Below are 24,627 nucleotides of genomic sequence, written 5' to 3'. Positions count from 1 at the left end.
TCCTTGTACAGAATATAAACATTAATTTAAGAAGAGATGGTTGCACAAATATTTTTTTCATGCTGCTCTAAGAGGAACACGATGGCTTTATGGCTGACATTTTTCAGTAGCATTTATGTAGCATTGACCTTATATACCTTACATGTTCATAATCAGTTACAGCCAATTCTAAGGATTTGATGGGTATGCTTCTTGATTGTATTTAAGTCCATGTTATTGTATGAGTTAAAATAATGTATAATGTAACATCTGTAATAGAGAATGACCCTTCTTTCTCAAGATCTCAAGATAATTCTGTTAATACCAACATTGTGATGTGTAGACATTGTGAGTTAGAACATTTAACTTCTCTTTCAATTAGTGGCATGTTTCAAAAATGCATCCTGCTACCACTGTATGATTCGTGGGGTGTGTATATTTGACAGTAAGACAAGTTAATTTGTGTTTTTTTTGTCTTCAGAAATTTCATAGAAGTCAAAAATGGTCATCTGTACAAAACATTTATTTGAAATTGACATAAAAACAGCTCATATTTGCATAATTTATATCTGAAATCCATGACAAGCAAACAATAACTAAGGGAGAAATGGCTTAACGGCAATTGCTGAACAGAGCATTTTTACACAAGTAAGAGGAACTTAATTGAACAGCTTAGGACTTGCAATGAAATATGTAAAAGTAAAAACACAGAAATTATTTTTAAAAAAGAAAGACATACACTCACAGGAACTCCCACAGAGTGAACAAAACATGCACTGAAGCCTATTCACGGCTACGCTACTTCAGGAAAGGCTAACAGGAATTTTCAAAGAAATAAAGTCTGTCGAGAAATGTTTAAAAGAAGTCAAAGGGAGAATGTAAAGTGAGAGAGGGGTGTATGAGATCCCTAGAAATTGATGCCGGCTGTATTTTCATTGTCTGTCAATAGATGGCAGTGCCAGCACTGTAGCATCACTCTTCAGCAATAATATATAACTCTGTAACTCTTTCCTTTATACATTAGAGACTGCAGAAAAATGGGCAAAATCTAGTTTAAAATGTCACAACTTCAACAGCCAACTACTCTTGTTGCTGTGTCGGTTGTTCTTCATAACTTCATACCTCACTATATTCATTTTGGTTTGTTAATAGAGCTGCATATATACATAAACACTTTGTGAGGCTTTAATGCTCTCTGGACATTTGTATGTACATGTGACAGAATGAGGGAAATATATTTGAGCTTCTTTTTAAATCCAGAAAAGGTTTCCTTCATCTTGTCTGAGTCTAACCAAGACAACACAATCCAGATCTGTATTCCATGTCACCGCTGATGGGTACAGACAGATTATTTATTCAGTCGCTTCATTATAACGCTTCGACTCATCAGGTTAGTCCTCATTTTCTAAGTCTGGTGTCACCTCAGCTCCGATTTGAGGTGACCCATTCTGCATTTAGCATCATGAAAGCTTCCACACTCTGCTGACTGTGGTCTCCTGTGGAAAAAATGGCACACGTAACATTGACACAGTGACAGTGTGGACCAGAGTGCTACACTAAGCACAGTGCAGCGAGCAGGAATAGAGTTTAACTCAACACTACAAGTTTCAACCATACCTTGAAAATGTTTGATGTCAGTCATTTAGCCCTGAAGCAAAACACAACACGAATATAGTGTGTGCCTTTCTTCCAGGGACGTTTGTTTTGGTAATGGTATAAATAATGAAAGTTAATTATTATTCATTACAATAAATATGTCAATAAATAAAATGACCTTTAAAGTTCTCCATACTACATGGAAACATTACGGAAACATTCGACTATACTATTAACAGTTGTTCCAACAGAAACAGCTTGTGAAATTTCTTCTACAATGTTGTGTGTGTATAATAACACTGAACATATAAAAGACTGGACGACAAAGACTGAAAGTAAATCTCCAATGTGATGTGATTGTAGGGATGGGACGATATACGATTTTATCGCGGATTGCAATAAAAAACACCCATTAAGTTGATAGTGGTGACTTTCCATTATTAGGATCATCGTAAATATTATGCCCAGCAGCACCCAAAGAGCCTGCTGGGAAACCAACAATAAAAAAACACTACAGAAACAGGCTGCATATGCACCAACCTCAAAAGAACGCAAAAGATCTTAATCAAACATATCTAATATTGAGAGATACGATGCCATACCAAATAGCTGAAAAGCCTGTTTTTTAAAATTATTTTTCACTAAGTAAAAATGCGTGGGTCCTCTCTGGGATGTAATAATCATATTAATGTGAAGTGATTCCAGTATGTTTTAGTGCCATATTAAGAGTTTTAAGCATATTTTGATCATTATTAGGATAATATGGTGAATCCAACTTATTATGTTCAGGATAATTGTGACTTGAAATTTTCATATCGTCCCATGCCTACTTGATGGTACAAAATCTTTATGAGTCACTATGTTCTATGAACACGATGAAATCATGATAGCTAAATAAATTTAGATCAAGTGGCATTAAAGAGGTAAAACTTTTAGATTAGTATGGCTGCACATTGACCCTCATAACAAATGGACAATATTTTCCTACCACTAGTCAGGAAAATGTTCATAAACTGTTACATGTGGTTTCAGAGAAGCCTAAATCTACAAAACAACAAATAGAGCATGACTGTAGTTTTAAATCCTACATGTGCCAGAGGTCAGTGCATCAAAGAGGCACAGTATTAGTGACATAGCTAATGCCACTCCTACAAACCAGTGTATATCCTTGTCTCCAGGTAGTGTAGTTTGATCTGGGTAGAGGACCAGATGAGTGACACACGCCCGGAGACATCTAAGCTTTCAGTATTTGGATGCATGTTGCTTCATTAGAGCCTAAAACATGCAGCCATTTCTGCCTGTGGAAGCGGACACCTTCATGTTCATCTGCTCTCCTCTTGAACACATATTCATGGTTGTCTTTGGTGGTAATGTTCTTAAATTTGACCACAAAACTTTTTCTTCATTTTCATAATCACAACCCCGCATTTGGCAAGTAGTCAACATCTTCAGAGCTCGTTTGAATGCGGCTCGGCCTTCCCCTTTTTGTGTTTTTCTTTTTAAAACTACTGGCTTTTGAATACATGGCTGCTCAGCCACAAAGAGGTAAGCCTGTTCGTGAGACACGGTGTCCACCGACAGTGTCTGTGTGCTTTTAGTTTTTCTTGTATTAAGTACTTTGTGTTTACTTCATTCGCAGTCCCCCCCCGGTTACTTCAGCTTTCAGGGTGTGTCTGCGTGCTTGTAGTAGCCTCTCTGCATGGCAGCAGAGGCGATGCACTCAGCTGAGCGTCGCTGGTCCATACTTAGCAAAGCGTCCAACAGGTCGTTAATGTCGGCTTTCAGTCCCTGCCGCTGCATCCAGCTCTTCAGCAGTTCATACACTTTGTCACCAGGAGCGCCATTCTCTGCAATCCGAATGCTGTTGTCACTGACTCCAATCAATCTGAAAAACTTGTTGTGGATCCGCACATCCAGGTACTCGTCGAACAAATCAAAGCTCTTCTTGAGGGATTTTTCTGACCCTTAAAAAAAGACAAAAAGATACAATTTAGATTATGAGATACAAAATGGCACGATGTTAGCTGCTGACACAGAAACTCCGGATCTAATGTTTATCTTGTCATATCATCCGTTGGTACGAAGCCCCTAAAGTCCTCAAAGGTGATATAGCTTGCTCCCACATGGTAATATTTGCTCTTACAAGGTAACTTTTATGCACAAAATCATACATGTCCCCACAAGATAATTAACTTGTGCACACAAAATATATATTTTGGGATTTTAGGGGCTCAAGAAGTGCACATGGGAATCAATGCTAGGATAAAGTCTTTATATTTATATATATCTTTCCTATGTGGGAACAAACATGACATTTCAGTGCATTTTCCTTCAGGGGGTACATATATTAGCATTTTTACAGAGGATCATACTAATCTGTTAAGCCATGTTTAATTTAGCATGAGAAAAAAACAGCAAACAGCAAAAAAAAAAAAAAAAAAAAGACAGTATGTTCCCCCTGAAGCCTTGGATACATCCTGACTCTCATGAGATTATTAATCTATCAAGCAGATAATATGAGATCTTGAGGAGTTCCTGTTTATTTGACATCCCGTGGGATGATGTGAACTGCAAAAAAAAGGGCTGCTTTCTGTATACAGCTGCATTTTAGCACAAATCAAGTGGCATAAAAGGTCTCTCAGAGGGGAATTCTTTCCCTCTCACTGCAGAATCATACCTTGTAGTGGCACCAATCGATGTCGCAGAGGATCATCCTGCAACATAAAATACAAATATGAGGAACAGTGGCACAGATGATTCAAATTCAAAACTAAATACCAGAATTAAAACACAAATTTGAGATCTGTCTGATGCTTTTTTAAAATCTCAATTCCTCCTGCCAGTTTTCCCTCACCATGTCTGCAGGGGGCAGTCTGATGGCAGTGGGGCTCTGGTGTGGGGTGTTGCCAGAGGAAGCTGCTGTGGGCAGGGCTGAGAGGCTAGTTTGAGATGAACTTGTGGTGTTGGGCAAACTGTCTCCTAGTCCTCGGTCCTCATCTTCGAGTGGAGGAGAGGCCTTGGTCATCCCAGGCTGGGTCTCCTGCAGCAGGGGCCGTGACTCCGGGCGGGACTCTTCTCCCTCCAGACCTGCATTCTGATTATTCTGTCTCTCCTCTGCTGTGGCCCCACTCTCGTCCTGACAAAAACAGTGACAAATTGTACCACAGATTATCTATCTTCATTGTGACTGCTAACACACAGGAATAACCAATATTCTAAAGCCTTTAAAAAGGTACACAACATGAAAAAATCAAACATGAAACAATAACTTACAATAGGAATCTTCACAATTTCACTGGAATCACAGTGGCTCTTTGAACCTGTTAAAACAGACAAACAGCATTAGGAATACATCTTTCACAAAGGAAACAGTATTGCAAAGATACAGTACACAACTCACATGGTAATTCACATGAACGGTGCTTGATGACAAACCACCACACAACCAGTGCAATGATGATGATGATGACGATGATGACCAGGAAAATGCATACTGGACCAACTGGAAAAATCAAACATAAATCAGTAAAGATGTACAGTTAAGTTTAAAAATAGCCTCCAATGTTGAGCAGAAGGGGTTTGCATGCATCACTGAAGTTACCTATGTCAGCAGGAGAAGTAGGCGTCGGTGTAGGGATGGCAGGGAAGGTTTCAGTAGGGGACGCTTCCCGTTTTCGACACTCTGTGTTAGAAAAGGGAGTGCACTTCTTCACCTCCTCCTCCCCTGATTTACACCTGTAATGTTGTAAAAAAAAAAGTATTATTCTTATTCTGATTTTTATTCTGGTTTTCTGTCAAACCTTGGGAATTACATCCATTCAGGAAAATATGGATATGGTTCATGAGTAGAACTGAAAACTACTCCAGGAAAGAAGTAAATGACACTTACTTGGCACAGCGTTTGCAGACTTCACAGGCCTGATCTGGGACACAGAAGGTACCTGGTCTGCACTGGCACCTGGTGTCTGTGGTTGTGGTGCAGGGTGCAGTTTGAATCTCATCTGTGGATAGTGAAGTTGTGGGAAAGATGAAAGACATGGCAGATGTTTGTTTGCTTGTGAAATATAACAATGAGGGCAAGAGAAATAAATCAAGTCAAATTAAAGTCTTTATGATATGAAAAATATATTTTTTCCGGTTTTAATCCTGTGTCACTGTATCAATAATCATTAATCTTGTTATATGCCAAATATATATGTGTATGACTCATCCTGTATTCAGAGACCTTTACAAAAGCCCGTCCAATCAGATGAGACTTAAGGCAATTAGCAAGCCACACCCATCATATAAAACGACACTTCACCATTTGCGGTGCGCAGTAGCTAGCTGACAGAGTAATATGGAATGAGACAGGAAGAGATGCGTGTCTGGATGTCAGCAAGCTAAACCTTTGTTTTTATTTCCTAAACAATGTGGCGCATGCTTCACTCTAAGCCCGCCCATCTTTTTAGCGGTCCAATCAAATGTGATTTAAATCCTTCAACCGTATACTGCTCATATATTCTGTTTCACTGGTAAATTCATCACAGATCAGAAGTTAAAGATGCTTTAACATCTTTTTCACCAGACTTTAAACAAGAGACCAATTTTCTCTGAAAATGCTCATCAAATTAACATATCAAACAATAAGTTACAATATTAAATACACGTACAGAACAATATGATATAATGATTTAAATGTATCTTAGAGGATAAAATACAATGATGTTTTAGCGAATGACACATCAACAGACAGGAGTCTTAAAAATAAGTGATAAAGTTGAGATGTAACTTTGTGAAGCAAGTAGACTCATAATAAACCTGTGTTAAAAGAGAGAGAACATGATGGACTTCTTGGCTAATTTGTGAGCCGTCAGCATTTATGTGGTAATTTTTTGCCCCCACCCCTCAAAAAAAAAGTTAAGTTAGATAATTGGGTTTCCAATTATGTCTCTCTCTTAGATAAAACTTTAACAAGATAACAAGGGATGAAGTATCTGGCGTGGTTCATTTATTAGATTGAGACCCATAAAAGACAGTAGCCCTTGCCTTTAAGATACAATCACAATTAATAACAATTCAGCAGTCCACCTCCACAGGATGACCTTTCACAGAAATTTGATGCCCATGCTCGCCAATTAAGGAAAAAGTGTTGGGTTGGTTTGGTTGCAAAATGTGAGCACACTCTTATTATCTTAATCTTCTTCCAAACTGATTTTCCTATGATTTTATTCAGACAACTGAGCTCATTGTGTGGCAAGTTATGAAGTTTTTTTTTTAAGTGTTTTAAAGAATTCTGTGGAGTAGCTTTTCAGATATTCATTTATAGCAAAACTTTATGACCCTTTCCACCTAAATGACGACACGCATTAGTCAACTTTTCCACAGGTGAGAATTACAACTTTGCCCGGGTTACAGAGACCACAATTAGTCATCTGCGAGCAAAAACACTTTGACACCTTTATCAGGAAATTGGGAAGGTGCGTCAGCAACGCTCTGTTGATGAGCTGAGAAAAAGTGTGTATTTTATTGGGGGAAATTCTGTCTTCATCTGTCCATACATTAACTCCAGCACCCTTTGCACTTTATATTACACACTTTTTTTTATATCTTTACATAGAAGTTAAATCTTTAGGTTTTAGCTTTCTTGTTCTTTGTTTAAGGTCATTTCGGTTTATGTACATTGAGAGTAACAGAAACCAGAGTTAAATTCTTTGTATGTGTACACATACTGTCTTTTATTTCCTCAGTTTTTATTTACCAAAGTATTTTTAGCAGTTCTTTTTAAAGTTGTTGTTTTTATGTCTTGTCAGTTTTAATTGTTGACTTGTAAAGCATTTTGAAAAGCGCTTTATAAATAAAGAGTATTATCATATTACTTTGCCGATAAATCAGATTCTGATTCTGACACGTGATGGCATATTAAATTGAGTTTACTTGTCGCAGCTAGCTGGAAGACTTAAAGTAAAGTGAGAGTAAACACTCCAGAGTTTGTCCTCTCTCGGTCTATCTTAATTCTTAAGGTCTGTCCTGTCATCAATCAGAAGTGACTATCAATGTAATGATCATAATGACCTAAATGGGCCTGTATATGTCACAGCTGTGACTTATGCTATGCAAGACTATATAAGGAGTGACTTGATGACTCGTAGCAACAATCTGGATTGTACAGACATAAACACATACACAGACTGGGGACTTGTCACCAAGCAGACTCATGTGGTGTTTAAAAGTGTGCTTAATCTAGTTTTTTGAATTTCCAAATCTTTGCATAGACATACTGGTTTTTGTTGTCTTTTACTAAAGTATAAAAAATATAGTAGGCTGACATTTATATTTTCATAAGTTGCAAAATGCAAGCAAGAGACTATTTACATAACTACCTCATAGTGTTTGCTTTTGGCACATATCACAAGTTATGGGAAAACTCCTCCTTGCCTTTTCCTCTTGTCAACATTCTTGTTTTTTGAGCTGGCGAATGTCTGCACTGGCTGTATACACAAACACTCAGTGACCACGACAGTGTTTACCAGAGAAGCTCCTTACTGCTACTTCTGCCAAGTTACTGGGAGAATGGGTTTGATTGTTATAATTTTCATGAAATACAACAATCAAAATTTAATGACAATTTTCCAATAGAAAACAATTTCCTTCTGGGGCCGTCTTGTTTATTTCTAAAGCCGGGGCGTAGACACTCTGACATCTCATTTATTGAATAGCTGTTAAACACTCAGATGTGCAGCAGACTATCATCTCTTGGTGATTGTAGAACACACAGTTATTTGAAAATAACAACTGATTAACTGTAGAAAATGTCACATCCAAAAAAAAAAAAAACTTTTAAAGTGTCCATGGTTTGAATTTTGTTGAGTTCCTCACAATGAACCTATTGATTTAAAAAAATGTTCCTTGTAAAATTAAAAAAGGCCTGAGTGTATAATAAGTTGCACACAGAGTTAAGTTGTAGTTAAACAGATGGACTTTGACCATGGTGATGACATTGTTCTGTGACTTGATCTGTTCCGTGTTTTCACATTTGTTTGCCATTTTATCAGTTCCATAAAGCCAGAAATCGAGTTGTTGTTGTTGTTGTTGTTGTTGTTGTTGTTGTTGTTGTGTTTTAGTTTAAATTGCCAGTGGAGCCATTTCACAAAGGCAGCATTTTCTGCTTCCTTCATGCTGTGCTGAAGAAACCCATTTATATACTGAAAATCGTTGTGTCGTGTTAGATACAGATTCTGCATAGAGCCTGTTGTACTATTGCACAGAGCAAATGGTGCTGTGACAAATCATGGTTTCCAGTTTTGTTACATAATTATGCTCAGTGTAACACATGCAGGGGAGAGCAACAAAGCTTTAGATAAGATCTGAGTCAGAGAACAAACCTCCATTTAAAAATAAAAACATTCAGAAGTGGCAGTGGCAGTAAATACTCAGCTACCAGTCAAGCAGCTGGCGTTTTGAGGAATACACTATAATTTCTTGATTATGTTATTCTTATTAAATTGGCAGGTGCTTTGTATAAATCTGTGTGTTGGGGGTGGGAAGCAAAATCAGAGTGAAGTGTCTGTTTGGCCCAGTCTGAATTTGAATAGCTTCTTCTGTGTGCTTCCGTTCTAATCTGAGCAATTTATGCAGTTGACTTAATCTGAACAATACCATATAATAACATGTTCTGAATGAAAACCAAGATTAGGCCTATGTTTACAGGTAAAATATCCTCCACATCATTTATCATAAGGCTTTGCTTTAGAGAGACAACATGTGAAACAAGGGCTTTAACTTCAAGAAAGCTTTGCCTGGCATCATAAATGATTCATCAAATCAAACTGCAGCCTTGTCAATTTCAGGTGTTTCCCAACAGGAGGTTCCTAAGTGTAGCGGCACAGTTCATTGAAAGTGCAAGTGGTCCAAGAAAAACTTTTTAAAATTTGATTCACGTTTCCTTTGCTGTGTCCTTATCAATTATTACATGGTTGTAAATAAATTAAAACTAGAGCAAAGCACACAAAGCTCTATCTTTAAACAGCAATGAATGAGCACAAAACACATCCTATGTAACAGTAGTCTCTTTTCTGCAGCTCCAGCCTTTCATTGGACACAAAGACGCCCAGTGTGGGAGACAATGAGACACGGCCACACCCAGTTCAGCCAGGTAGGACAGACACACAAGCAAATCTCTTGAGACGGGTAACATGCTCACATTCAGCCCACGAAACAAAACAACAAAGACACGCCCTGCTACTCTGTGTAACATCATAAGATCACATTTTCATGAGTGGATCTGAAAGGCGGGGGCACAGACAAAAAGGTATTAACTTTCCCAAACAATATATCTTTGACACACTGGAGACTCTACGTTGGAATTAAAGGGCAAGTCAGTTATGTGTTATTTAATTTCTTCTTCTTCTTTTCTTTTCAAAACAACCTGGGAGTTATTTTCAGTGTTCAGCTATGACAAAGCTATTTCCTGCTTCAACCTGATGTGATGTACTTACTGTAGCTGTCCATAAATATATATTTACAGGGCACTCGCTCCATTGCAGTAGACATGTCTTTTACAGTCATCCATATTTGTCTTTTACACAATTGTAGTAACCAACAATTTTAATAATCGATTGATCAATAAGTCTTTTTTTGCACAAAATGTAGTTTGTCTCAGGTTTTCTTGAGTAAAATTAGTATTTGGGGTTTTGGATGGATACTCGTACAAACAAAAATGACTTATGACAACAACTTGGGCTCTGGGAACTTGATTCTCTATTTTGTTGCTATGTGCTGACATTTTATAGTTTAAACCATTAATCACTGAACCAAGAAAACAATCAATTGACAACTAAACAAAGCTGACTTGGCAACACAAATCATTAATTCTTCCCACTGACTCAATAAAAATGATGATATTGTGAAATTCACATCAAGATGTGAACAGTCTGGTTACCTGAGCGGCAGTGTGTACAGGGCAAACAGCGGTTCATCCCATTGGAGTGCTCTGTGTAGGTCTGTCCATGCTCACAGGGAAGACAGGTACCAGGTTCTTGGTCTCTTTCACATCCTTTCTGCACAAAGGTTCCTGCAAATCAAACAATCAAACAACTCAAGATAAATAAACACAAAATACAGGCGATTAAACTATCTGTGAATCTTGACTTTAATGTGGTGTGTTTCCTGTTGATGTAGGATGTTGGGACAGGACATACCACAGCGATCACACTGTGTTATGTGCGTCTGTACTGTAAACCAACGGAATATCAGCAAAGAAGAGAAGGGCAGTTTGATTTGATAAAAGTGCAGAGGGGCGGGACTTTTTGAGTTTTCTTTACTTGAGCGTGATTCACTGCGTTAGACGAGATGACAGGTTTCCTGGAAGCTAATGTGCCCATTTCATGGGGACTGGAAAAAGGACAAGAACCGATTCACTTAGCTACACAGTGATTTGACTTTCTCCACTGGTCGACCGTCATGCTCAGAATTTTTATACTCAGTTCACGCATGCCATGAAACCACATGAGAGAGACAGAGACAGAGAGATAGTGTCGTGGTTGGAGTTTGTCCCCGTCTTTATCTCTCCTGCAGTATGTTTTGCCGGTTAGGCCGCTGGTGACATCAGAAAGTGTAAAATCCCTCCACCACTTTGGCATGTCATTATAACTGCCCAACAGCTGCGACAGATACACTGCTTACAGATGTCATTGTCGCCACTCATCTTCCCGCTGTGTGTGCGCACATCAGTGTGTGACAGAGGGCTTGTGCAATCTTGAATTGTGCACTCTCTTGCAATTCTACATTGACAACTTCATAAGATATTAATGTTATAGTTTAATCACAGTTGTATTTTTTAGCCAAGGTCTACCTTCAGTGCTTTCCATCCCAAGGATTTAACACCCTTAAGTTATAGCTCTGGACACAGTAGAGAATGGGAAAAATGTAACAGTGGGCAAAGACACCAAGTATCAAGTAAATAAAGTATTAGTATTGAGGTTGTTTCAGTGGTAATACAGTTTGTTTTAGCTCAAGTTCAGTGTGGGTAAATCTGATATCCAATGTGCATTCAGGGAAAAAAAGCATTAGCCTGGTTATATAAAAGCTCATGCTGACAAAAAGAAGCTAACATTTCATACCATTAAGTGGTCACAGAGGCTTTTAAGTATGTGGTAAAAACTGGCAAGAATGCAAAAAAACAGAATCAAAATAATGGGAAAATGGTAGAACCCAAGAGACAAATATTTTTCTGCAAGCCACAACCAAGTAGTGATGCTCTGTTGTAATTAACTTTAACCTTTTGTCTTCGTCTGTCTGCATACTGCAGATTTTCTAAAGGCCTCATTGCCATTGTTACTGTAAAAGGAGATTTCAATTATAAGAAATCAAGTGATTTGCAAGAGCTCCTGCTGAAGTGTCTCTCGGTTTGTAGGCTTCAAGGTCCTCTTGGTCAAACTAACACACACAACAGGATAAAAGTAACATTAAAGGAATATTTCACCCACAACATGACCATTCATTTATCAATTAGTTATGCCGTGTTACCTTGAACTTTGAAGAAAACTTTGTTTTTCTCCTATGCCTTCATGGAAAACAGCAAACATATTGAGTTACTGATTGATTGGGATCCTGTTTCCAAATTCTCAAACAACTCGTGCTGTATATAACAAGTCTAGTTTATCCAGTCGTACGCACAGGACTTCCCAAATAGTTTCCACAAAAAAACCCCATTAGTATTAGAGTCTGGCTTTGAAGAGAGCACAGATAAGTTTCAGTTTCAGTACAGTTTTAAATCATAAGGTTTGAGCAAAAGACCATGTGTTTGGGAGGTACTGAGCATACAACTGGATGAATGAGACTTGGATTATACTGCATGAGTTGTAAGAGAGGGTATAAACAGATGTTTTGATATAGTTTTGCTGTTGTCAAATGTGGTCCCCAAACAATCAATTAATCAATACATATGTTTGAAACAAAGTTTTCTTCATGAATTCAAGGTAACACGGCATGACTAATTGATTTGCCAATAGTTATTTTGTGGATGAAGCATTCCTTTAAGGTTTTATTTACTTAGGCTTCTACTTGTCTGTGCGCATATAATTTGATGAAGAGGCATGTGCTTTAGAAAAAAGACATTAGTTGATGAAGTTAAAGTGAATGTGAACCAAACCACAACCAAGAGTTGATCAAATACAATTATTTCTTAGAATTCAGAAGGGCAAATGAAATAATTCAATCAGCTAGCAACCGCATTGAGTAATTGCATCTTGGCTAAATATGTTCTGTGCTAAAAAAAGTTAACAGTGTTACCAAATTCTTTACATAATATGGATGGTACTTTTAACTATTTGGGACTTAAAAATAACCTCTATTACATATTCTGCACTTTTCCCCCTTACTTTATGCTTCTCTCTGATCTGCTGAGTTGGAGCAGTTTGTCCTCTGCTCCTGGCCATCACGCATTCTTTCCAGACCAGGCAGAGAAAATTTGCAAAACTCATTTGGGACACAGTTTAGGTTATGGGTTTGACATTTGACTCGTTTTTTTCACACAAAATGTCATTCCAAATATTGGCTCTCGCTTCGTTATAATAGAAGACAGAGATAAATCAGGAAACAATTCAATTTGCTGATCAGGGGGAAATTCAGGCTTAAATGTCGCAGCAGGCCAACATTCCTCGTATGGTTGGCTGTATATTTTTCTTAATGCGATTCTCCTTACCAGCCTGGCAATTGAGGCAGCAGAGTCCCTTGTGGAGGTACTGCTCGTTCTCGACACATGTCCTGTGTCGTCGAAGGGTGAGGTTTTTGTTTTCGTCGCTGGACCACTGAGATGCTGGAGGTTCTGCTGCGTGACAAACCAGCCCGATGAGGAGCGCTGCCACAAACACCTGAATCATCAAGGTCAGGGAGAGAAAGATAGGGGGGGGAAAGACAAAAAAAATGTATTACTTTTGTGTATCAATAGTATATAAACTCACCCACTTAAACTCATTAGATGGAGAACAGTAAAGAGGAGAGTCTATCTTCATAGGAAACCTTGTGTGAGCAATCTACAACTTAATTTGAACCATCTGATCTGAACATCTGCCGTGGGAAAGCAATTACGGGAGCCATCCAGCTGGTCAGATCTAGAGGCAAAACAACCCTGTGTGTGCAGGATACAGAGGTATACAATAACTGCATGCAGCGCAACAGGCAACCAAACTTAATTACTCCATGATCTGGTTTTCTTGGAGGAGAGGTTTAAAAAGCAGAGACTCTGTTTCCTCTACTGTGGGTGTAGGAGAAAGGGTTTGATAAGGTATCTCGGCTAACCCTAGCACAGTGCCCATATCAAATGTGATTCCAGAAATCTATTCATGTGCTAGATAATAACAGGCTTGTATAGGTGGGGTACTGAGAAGAATACAGCCGAACACTTTAGTGCGGCCCCCAGGCGCTGGTGTTTATTCACACGCTTTTCACCATGTCAATGTGAGAAGGCCCCATTCATTGGCAAACAACACACTTTAGTGCCTCTACTTCAAATGACCCACATTCTTAAACCCCGGCTCTTTGAATGCCACGACATGTGACACCGCCATGAAGCGCCTCAAACGCAATGCGACACCTCCTGGGTAAATGAGAGGCCTAGATTTGGAGGTTTTGTCTCTCCTGTGTGCAACCAACCCCCCGTCCACCTCCACCTCACTCGACCAGGAGAGAAAGAAACAGGTTAGGGTGGAGAGGGCCGAGTTGAGAGGGAGCAAGAGGAGGAGGAGGGTCGATTCAAAGTGAGAAACTGTAGACAGCAAGTTGAAGATGGGATGTTCTGCAGGGAATAGGTTGTCTAAAAAGACAGTGTGGGAGAATGAGAGGAATAAAGACTGAGAATAGATAAACAGAGGTAGAGAAAGAGGGACAGGCTGGAGCTGAGACTGACTCCTGACGCTAGCCTTGGCTCTCTGGAGGGCCGCCATGCCTTGTTGTTCAAAAGAACTTTCCCCTCTCTCTCTCTCCCTCTCTCTGCCTTTTCCCTTCTTCCTCTCCCTCTGCTCACGTCAGACTTTCCAAAGACGCTGAGAGGCAGACGTGGAGGGGCAGACGGCCGACAGAGCAGTCACAATCACACCATTTAGATCTATCCAAACATTCTGGGGAAGGGGGGGCAGAAGAGAGAAGGAAAGAGGAGGGAGATAAAATGAGAAGGGGAGGGGGGGGACTAACAGCTTGCATCACACAGGGTGAGTCTTTAGACTTGAATACACTATGTGTATGACTGCAGGGTGGGGGATGTAGAGAGACATGGACTTGGGGAAAGAGTAAGTGGAAGGCCGTGTGAAAAGGCAAAAGAGAAAAATCTGCTTATAAGCACATGTGCGCGACAACACAGTGGAAAGAAAAGATGGGAAAAAAGACAACTGGGAAAGAATGAGCTGTCTGAAGGTAACCCTACACTTCTACAAAGCACAAGTAGAATGTGAAATTGTGCTTAAAGTCCAAAAATATATTTATCCAGCCGTAAGAAGCTAATAATTCACGACGGCCAGTCAAAAGTTCAAACTCAGGTGTCTCTTTGACAGTGAAGTAGACAGCATAGAGATGACATCATTTCCAGTCTTTGTTCATTCCAGGACCTTGGACTCAAAACACTCCCAGGTGCAGCCGTCCTCAGTGGCTGACCTGCTATGCTCAGCAGTTGACAAGTTGGCTGCACAGAAGATCCAATCTCATTTTATACAAGAGAAGTAGAGATGCATCTCCTATTATTTTTATTATTCATTAATCTGCTAATTAATTCATGGATAAGTGTCATATCACAATTTTCCAGAACCCAAGGCAACATCTGCAAGAAGCTCTTTTCTCCAACCAACAGTCCAAAGATATTCAGTTTACAATGATATAAAACAGAAAAAAAGAAGCAAATTTTGCAGGTAACATTTAGCTATTTTTTACTTTTATCAAGTATCAAAGTAACTGATTAATTTTCTGTGGAGCAACTAATCAACTACTTGACTAATTGTTGCAGCTCTAAATAGATGAAGAACAAACAGCAGCCATTCATACAGAGAATGGTTGCTACTGATACAGACATGACTGTTACTGCCATGTAATACCATTGTTATTGTTTAGAAAGCGCTGCCCTGACACGTATGTCATACTGGAGGCTGACGCTGTTGTGTAACACATCACGCCTCTTTAGCTTCCGGAATGCCGGCATGCTATCTGAAATCACACACTGGGGCAGCATGATGCCTGCATTATTTGGCTCTGTATAAAAAAAGCTAAGCTGACGTAAAGAAGGGCCTGTGTAAAAAGGGATTATGATATAATAAGGAGAAAAGCTGCAAATCCTCAAATTAAAGAAGCTCAACCTGATAATGTTTGACTTTATGACTTAAATAGATAATAAAAATAATTGACGATTACTAATTCTGTCAAGCAACGAACCCGTTACGGATTGTTTCAGCTCTAAAGAGACTGAGGACAAACAACAGAATTTGCTACTGAGAATGGTTTTAAGAGGGACAGCTTTATAGGATGGCAAGAGTCATAATCACTTCTCTGTGTGCTAATGTGAGAATCAAAAACAATCTCCGTCCAGCTATTTTATTTTGTAATAAACCCAGTTGCGTAAGTCTGAGGGAATCCCGCTGTGTGGTATTTCTCAAACTCAGCCTGCTTGCAGACAAGAAAAACGCCATCAACATGTGTCCAAACTAATGTCCTTAGGCTGCTAAACTACATTGGCATAAATGCACTGTATACATAAACACTACGGGCAACCACTATGTGGCTTAGTTTTACCTCTAGAACCAAGCGAGGAGGAAGACTAGAGTGACCATAACCTCAGTGTCGAAAGCCCTCCAAACCCACAATCCCTGGAAACTCTCCAACCCCCGGCTGAAGTGGTTCAGTCCACTTCACAGTCCTCTCTATCCTCTGTACAATGAGTGGGCTTGGCTGCAGATTATTTGGTACAACAGCATCCTATTGTCATGCTTTCAGTCTGTATGTATGACGGGTTAGTACTGTGCTTGTGTGGACGTAATTAAACTAATAAAAGTTACAATAAAATAATGAGGGACAGTCTGTTTATCTGACAACAGTAGCTCTCCTCCACATCCTCTAAACACTATGGGTTCTTCCAAATTGCCTTGGCACAAACGCTACACATGCCATGTACACTGAGAATGCATTTGTGACTAAATGACAGGACATCCTTTCAGCTGACCTGGGTTATCAATGGGCCATTTAGAGGGCTATGATCACTCCATATCCCTGAGGGAATTACAGTGAGCTCCATTATAAAAAAAAATGGAGAGAAACAGAAAATGCAGTGAACTCTTGCACACACTCAACACAACACACATACATATAAAGCGAGGGGGGCAGGGGGCTTATTTCATATTGGACAGATGATTTCAATCATAGCCAAGTGATAACACATGATGTACCTCATTATACTTCTGTATGCCGAGAAAGACCTGACTCTCCATATCATGCTTTTCTTATTAGCCAATTCTTTTTTTTAATCAAATGCGGGACATTTATGGCAGTTACGGTATAGTACATCCATACTTCAACATTATGAGATAGAGGAAAAGACCTCTTAAAAAGGTAATACTTTAAATATCACTATGCATCTTTTAAGTGCCGATAATGTTATGTTACAAATATCACTTTATGTCACTCATAATACAAACAGCATTTTAATGCATTCAGATGACTTTTTTCAGCTTACTCCGTAGGAAACCATTAAAATGATGTCACTTTGTAGTTTATTCAATTCAGTTTTGGAGTGTAACCTCAACTGCATGATGATTCGTTTATTTGACAACAACTTCATCAGTTCATCGGATTATTGATGGTCAGGAGCTGAATGGTCAAACTAACGCTAATTATCAACCATTACTACTATATTTATTTATTACAACAGATGATATTTAAATACTCCAGCACATCACCGCCTAGAGGATGGAACAAACATGTTTTCTGCCACAGCTGTTCATTGTAACGTGTCATAAGTGACTTAAATATGAAGCACTTACTTCAGTTCAAATGTCAATGGCATGTGTCTTCCCCTGACTTTACCACAGCTCAATCTTTATAAAACACCATGGCCTCCCACATCCACAGGAAGGAGAAACATCCACCACATCTCATAACAGCAGAAGTGACGCGATCTGCCTTACAGCTGCAGTGTTAAGACACAACTGGTGTCAGAGTTTAAACATTGTACCAATCATATCCTCAGTGATCATTCTGTCTCTTTGTCAATTAAACAAGAGAAAGCTGATGTGTTGCACAATAGGTCTAATTTCTATCAAACTAAACCCCCCCATTTAAGAAGGACAAACTAGAGAATGTTTTTTTGCTAAAAAAATGACTATAACAATTCATTGATCATGCAAATAGTTGAATGTTTTTCTGTTCTGACTAATCATTTGTGCTCTGTGCAGTTAAATATTGGCTTTGTGCTTGACTGATTCAAAGCCAGAAATTAACAAAGGCTGATATTTTATGGTATTCACCATTACCTACCCATAACTGCTCAGTTGTCTTGTCTAATTGCATGAATAAGTCTTTATTTATACTGTCATGTTGTATTCAGATGGCTCTTTGACCCAAAAGGAATGCAACAGATGAAGTAAAATCTGAACATGAGATTAACAGCAAAATACCAGACAGAACAGGAACACCGTCCTGTAACGGATGTCTTCCGTAATATCATTAGTGTATCAGTAAAACTTATGTCTGATATTAGTTTGGCATTGTTTTTTTTAAACCTAAATCTAATTTAAACAACACTGTACTATACTCTACAGTGTTCTCAGTAACTGTTTGTGTAATGTACAATTTTAATCCCTCGAGGCTGACCTTGACAGGACAGTGAAAGCTCTCTGCTTCACAGATAAAGCCTGGCATTCCCTGGAGACAGGGGGGGTGACCATGAATGACTTTTCCGAGAGTGATGAATTACACTGGCATCCTGTCTGAGATGATGAAGACATGTACAACTCAGCTTATGTCAAGAGAAAGGAGTCTGACACATGCTACGGCCCTGTAAATAAATCCAAAGTTCAGCCAAGCTCGGAGACATTCATCATTATAAAGCCAAATGATAGAAAAAAGAAGAGAATGACTCCCATGTCAATTTGTAGCAGTTAGGGAAGAAAGTGTTCATAGTGTGAAAACCACATTGTTAAGTCACAAAAATTGCACACACACACACACACACAATATCAAGCACTCATACAGTGTATGTGTGGGAGCGTGTGAAAAGCGGCAGCCCCCTCCTCTCAGGGAGCACAGGAAGCTCGAGACAATACAGAGGCTTCATGTAGGGTTCAGCTCCAAACTGTTCCCTCCTCAGCAGCCTGCCTCAGAGCAGGCCCAGCACCCGATTGGACCCACAACATATCCGCTAGGCTGGATATTTATAACTCAGGGAAGCTGCAGCTCCACGACACAAATTCTTGAGTTTCCTCAGGAGGTATGCTTCACTGATTAGACAACAGTGACAGTGTGTCACGAGCAGGTTAGGTGACATTCACCTTCGTATCAGAGAAGGAAAAAAAACGGAAAGACAAAAACAATCGGTGATGACGACAGTTATAAAGAATTTCCTGGCAGTTAATGTAAAACCACAAGGTGGTGAAATGACTGACACTCTGACGTTGCTGTTGACCACATAAAATGGGCCTATTGTTTTGATGACTGAAAGAGAGAGGGCTGCAGAAAGTTTGAAGGTTTCAAAAGTTGTAAGCAGGTGCAGTGTGACACATGTTCCATTTTGTTTGTGTTGTGAGGTTGAGTCGGTCTCCAGTGTGGTTTCTAAGGGTTGGCTGCTGAGCTCACACATGAACAGAACATCATTCTGAGTCATACAGCATGTTATTCAGGGACATTGAATTTGAACGTCCATCCACAAATTGAATTTAGAGATCTGTGAGCAGTGGGGCTATTAACTTAGCCATTTCAAATTCTGATTAGGCCCTTCACAGAGAAGCTGAGCAGCGACTCATAAGACAACCCCAGGAGGGTGAGAATGAAAAGAGCAAGAAAGGATGACTAATAGATTAAAGAATGTGCAGGAATCCATCACCTCGCTCTAGAGACAATCACATTAGCTCCATTAAAGCTTGTCTTTGTGTTAAAAGGAAAAAAGTCCATGAAGTGCTGGCAGTTTATAGTCTTCTTTATAAACACATCACAGCAAAAATGTAGAATATGTGGCCGGTGTAGCACGTCAACAAGGCCTTAAGTGACCATCAATAGCTGGAATTTATGTTGGATTTATGTCTTTGTAAACACAAGTCCATTCTCTGGACAAAGGTTGAGTTTGCTTAAAGACTCTAAACTTTTGTTATAATCTGCTCATTCATCCAGGAGAGCAGGAAGTCAGAGGATAAAGCACTGAGGCAAACCTTAAGCCACTCTGGGTTTTTATTACATCAAATATCTGAAATGCCGCTAAATGTCTACTGTACCTTTAGTGTAGAGCTAAAACAACTAATCGACTTGTCAATCTTCAGAACATTAATCACCAATTATTTCAATAATCAATTAATACTTTTTTAAGCAAAAATACCAAAACTTCACAGACTGCTACGTCTCAAATGTGTATATTGCTATTCTTTTTTTAAGGTTCTCTTTTATAGTACATTGATTTTTTTTTTAATAGCTTTTTTCAGTATTTTTTTACTACCATGGACTGAATGATAAACTGATTAATTGGGACAATAATCGGCAGATAAATCAATAATGATAAAAATAACGTCTTGCAATATTTTCAGCTTATTGAGGATGTAACTAAATTATTTTCATTATCAGTTAATCAGCTGGTCACCTTTGCCATTTATCAATTGATTGTCAGTAAGGATGTGCATTTTATGCAATTTCGAGTACCTGCATTAAATTATTAAATACTTAAAGAAATCTAATAAGTGAACAAGGAACAACAATGAACACCCTAGCAAAAATGCAGGTAGGAGTTAGGGTAAGCCTACTTCTGTGCTACACAGACTGTAGAGATTAGCACTGATAAGTTTAGTTTTACATATCACTGCACATTCATTTAATTTATTTTGTTGAAATACTTCAAACAATACTCCTATGCCTGATCGCTTTTCTGCCTGTAACATTAGATAGAGAAATGTCTAACTAAAAATGTTGAATGTTTAATGTTTTCACTTTTGCCTCATGGATCTGTGCAGATATTCACAAATACATCATTACATCACTGTATGCTATCCACCCACCCAAAAATGTAAATTTTAATGTAGAAAAGGATATGTTTTCTTTGCCACTGCTAATTGTTAGGTCTACAACTTGTCTAAAAGCACTAAAAACATGCATCAAATTGCTTGTTTTGTTCAACCAACTGCCATAAGTCCAAAGATGTTCAGTTTATGATCACATAAAACAAAGAGAAGTGGCAAATCTTCACAATTTAGAAGTTAGAACTCCGAAATGACCAGCATTTTTCTTTAAAAGCTATTTAATCAATGAATCAAATACTAAAATAGCTGACTTTTTTGTTGTTGTCAGCTGACTAATCACTGCCAACATTTGCTGTTATGAAACGTGACAGCACTTTAAAGGTGATTTCCATTTAGTTAATGGTTTTCTCTGGATCAAATGCAGTACGGACAGAATCACAGAATCTTTGAATAAGTATTAATAGTGCTGCAACTAACTATTATTCCCATTGGAGATTAATCTGCCATTTGAGTCTATTAAAGGTCCAAAAGATGAAAATATCAATCACAATTTCTCAAAACCCAAGAGGATGTCTGCAAGACGTTCTTTTCTCCAACCAACTGTCCAAAACCCAAAGATATTAAGTTTATAATAATTTAAGATTTAGGGAAAACAACAAACTATCACACTGGAGCAGCAGTGACAAGAGAATATTTGGCATTTAAGCTTAAAAAATACAGAAATGACTACTTGATTAACAATATAGCTAAAGAGCAACTGACTTATTGGGTCAGCTCTACTGAAATGCCAACATTTGCTTTAGTGGCATTTGGGGAGGAAAACATAAGAGTTTTGTAATAGTGATTTCCTACTACTTTATGATTTTCCTCTTATTTAAATGACAAATGAATAGAATGTTTTCAAATATGTATTACACTGTCATAAAATACACCTCTTTATACTTGCACACAGATGACAAAAAAGCCACTACCTTCTAGCATGGAAAAGTATGCTCTCCAATGAGCATTACACTTCCATCTTTAAACATTGTAAAAAAGGTAAAATAAAAATAGAGAAGTGGAAAAAGGAAAAAAAAGTGCCAAGAATATAAAAACCTTTGCACCCTTTGGCAAACAGTGTCCATTCCTATTATATTGTCCTCAAAGTGGAGAGTAAACCTCTAACTCATGTGATTTGACCCATCAGATGACTTCTGTACACATGGGAGAGTTATGTATGAGAGTACTGCACCTCAGAGTACTTCTTACACTGTCTGTGATGGAATCTGTTGCTATTTGGGTCTAAAAAACACATCAGATTGGAGCTAGGTGACGTTAATCTGTTTATCTAGTGATGTTTGACACACAGTAAATTCTCCCCACCTATCTCAGAGCGGGACCATTCATGTGTGAGCTCTGACTTGCCTCTGTTGGTATGCATTACATGAGTGGGATGCACCTGAACAGGTGGCACTCCCTAAATGACTCAGCAGGTCTTTGATACCTGGAGAGTGATTCACATTAACGATGCCGCCAACAACAACAACAGCAACAGGCTCCTTCAGAAAACATCGAACCACTGACAATACAAAGTCGCTAATGTCCACTCTCGAGATTTAATACCTGACTGGAAACTGTGGCAGGCAAACATAAAAAGGCGCAAAACCACCTGGTATCTGACAGTGAGTTGGTTGCACCACGTTGCATCATTCAGTGTCCATATAACCTCTCTAAGCCACAGGCTTGGGTATAACTGTTCACATGGTCACCAAGCAAAGCAGCAATAAGCAACAGTAAGAGTATGACTCTAGAGTGGCCAATTTGTTGACCACTGCTTAGTCCCCAGTGACACAGTTTGGCCTCCACTTGTCCCAGATGTCAGTCCTGCCCTTGTCTGTGTTGTCCACAGAGACATGGAGGGATATTTCCTGTGTGAACCAACACCCAGACATACAGTAAGCAATCAGCGATAACAATCTAGTGTACATTTGCATGGGCATGACAATTCTCAGAAGTAAATTGATGCCACTAATATCAGCATATCTGTGTACTCTAGACAGGAAGTTTACTGGACGGCCAGGCACGTACACTCGGGCAATTTGAAGGGGTGTGGGGGGTGGAGGGGGATTAGGGAGAGGGAGGAATCGGGGTGGAGGGGAGGGGGTGAAGTTTCCCCATAGTCCCTTAGCAACAAGGCCTGCTGGCGAGGCCTCCAGAATGTACCGTGGTTTACAGAAGAGATAAACATTGACTTTGCCACCCGGAGAAGTAAATCTGATTTCAGTAATGGAACACTGCATGACTTAAAACACAGATCAGACAACGCAGAAAACAAACATTAAAGCTCCAGGCACATCAGCAGATGTTACATTTACTTTAGTGACTACATTTACAGTGAGCAGAGCTACAGAAGGCATCTGTGATGAAATGCCACAACATTGCAGTTTAATGACTAACACTGTTGCCCTTATCAACCACTAAAAGAAGCCAAGCCTTAATTTGCTCTGTCATTAGGAACGGTGATTCATTTTCCATTTCCTATCTTATACTGCAACGTAAACCACTAAAATGTTTGAAGGGACCCTTCTAGTGTCCCACATACACTTCACATATTTTGCATGAATCCAAAGAACCTTTAATGAATTGGCTACAGTTGAAGGCCTCACAGTGAGCACACAGTAGTGTCAGGCTTTGGTGCTGCACAGATGGAAAAAACAACAGCAGAGGAATGAAAAGACGTCTCTGTGAGGTTCTAAGAGTGGAATAAACTTAACTGGAAAATCTGTTGAGAGAACTTTGTGGCTTTAATTGACTAACTGGCAAGGTGAATTCTTGGCTTTTCTGAGGTCAAAGTGATTACAGCTTCAGACATGTTACTAAAAAATCCCTGTGCCTCTCAACACACACTTCTTTACACAATTTGATTTAAAGTTCGCTTGTGCAAAAGCGCACTCACACAGCCTGCCATAGCTGCAGTGTACTTATTAATAGTGCCTATAGGGCCAGCTACATCCGCTGTGACAGACCAAGAGCCATCATATGCTGAATGTCTGAACAATATGACCACATGATGTCCAACACAGATGGTGGCTGTAATATTGAGGCTGGGGAGACTGAGTGAATGATACAGCACATGTACACCATCGAGCACAGACACAAGAGCCATCAGATGAGTTAATCAGTGCAGAAATAAACACTTTAATCAATAACAACAACAAACACAGTGTTGCTTCCTGTGTATGTGAGCTCTTGCGGGACAATGAACGGGCTTGTTTCATCTTCTCCAACAAGTTCACAGGCCTGGCAGTGATTTCTGCTTCCATATTAACAGCACAGCTTCACAAAAGACTCTAAGTTTGTCTGGCTTAAGCTTCAGCTTTATGAGACAGTGGGTATTTGATGTTTTTAAACATCTGCTGACGTCCTGGCGACATTTTGTATCATCATGTTATTTGTATTAGTGGCTAAATAATGTAACTGTCCCGCCGCGAGCGCGTTTCACATAAGAAGAAGCTATCCAAAGTTAAACGCATACTTTAAGCACTTAAATAAAGATAGCATGAGTGGCTGTTAATCAAAGAAAGTGATATAAATTCATACAAGTTAGTATTCAGGAGGTTATTGTCGTTTTTACTTACAGAAAGTTTTCCGACCACCGGACCGAAGTTCATCTTGGGAACTTCGAGATGAGAGGAAATCCCGGCGACTTCGCGTAACAAACCAACCAGTTTAAAGTCTCTAAAAAACACAACTACAGTGAAAAAGCCAAACGCCGCACAAGTCCAGCTTTGAAACTATCCGTCGCCCGGTTTCTTTCATGAGTTTATTCGTCACTGACAAAACTTTACAACGTTTTTCAGGGAGCGCAGACAGACACGGTCTGAGCAGCACGGAGGATTATTTT

The 24,627-nt window shown here is 39.1% G+C and overlaps 1 protein-coding gene across 1 annotated transcript; it reads right to left on the bottom strand.

The window, feature by feature from the left end:
• Positions 1 to 484: 484 nt before the first annotated feature.
• tnfrsfa (tumor necrosis factor receptor superfamily, member a) lies at positions 485 to 24,627 on the bottom strand. The gene is made up of 10 exons (XM_050053204.1): positions 24,362 to 24,627; positions 13,259 to 13,427; positions 10,496 to 10,627; positions 5,465 to 5,576; positions 5,177 to 5,310; positions 4,976 to 5,077; positions 4,849 to 4,895; positions 4,430 to 4,711; positions 4,253 to 4,289; positions 485 to 3,539 (listed from the first exon to the last, which is right to left on the bottom strand). The coding sequence occupies exons 1-10, from the start codon at positions 24,392 to 24,394 to the stop codon at positions 3,238 to 3,240; spliced, it is 1,350 nt and encodes a 449-aa protein (XP_049909161.1). The 5' UTR covers positions 24,395 to 24,627; the 3' UTR covers positions 485 to 3,237.

Source organism: Epinephelus moara, chromosome 9 (genome assembly GCF_006386435.1).
Source record: "Epinephelus moara isolate mb chromosome 9, YSFRI_EMoa_1.0, whole genome shotgun sequence".
Taxonomy (NCBI): domain Eukaryota; kingdom Metazoa; phylum Chordata; class Actinopteri; order Perciformes; family Serranidae; genus Epinephelus; species Epinephelus moara.
The sequence above is the reverse complement of the archived record's forward strand: the minus strand, read 5'-3'. Positions and strand labels throughout refer to the sequence as shown.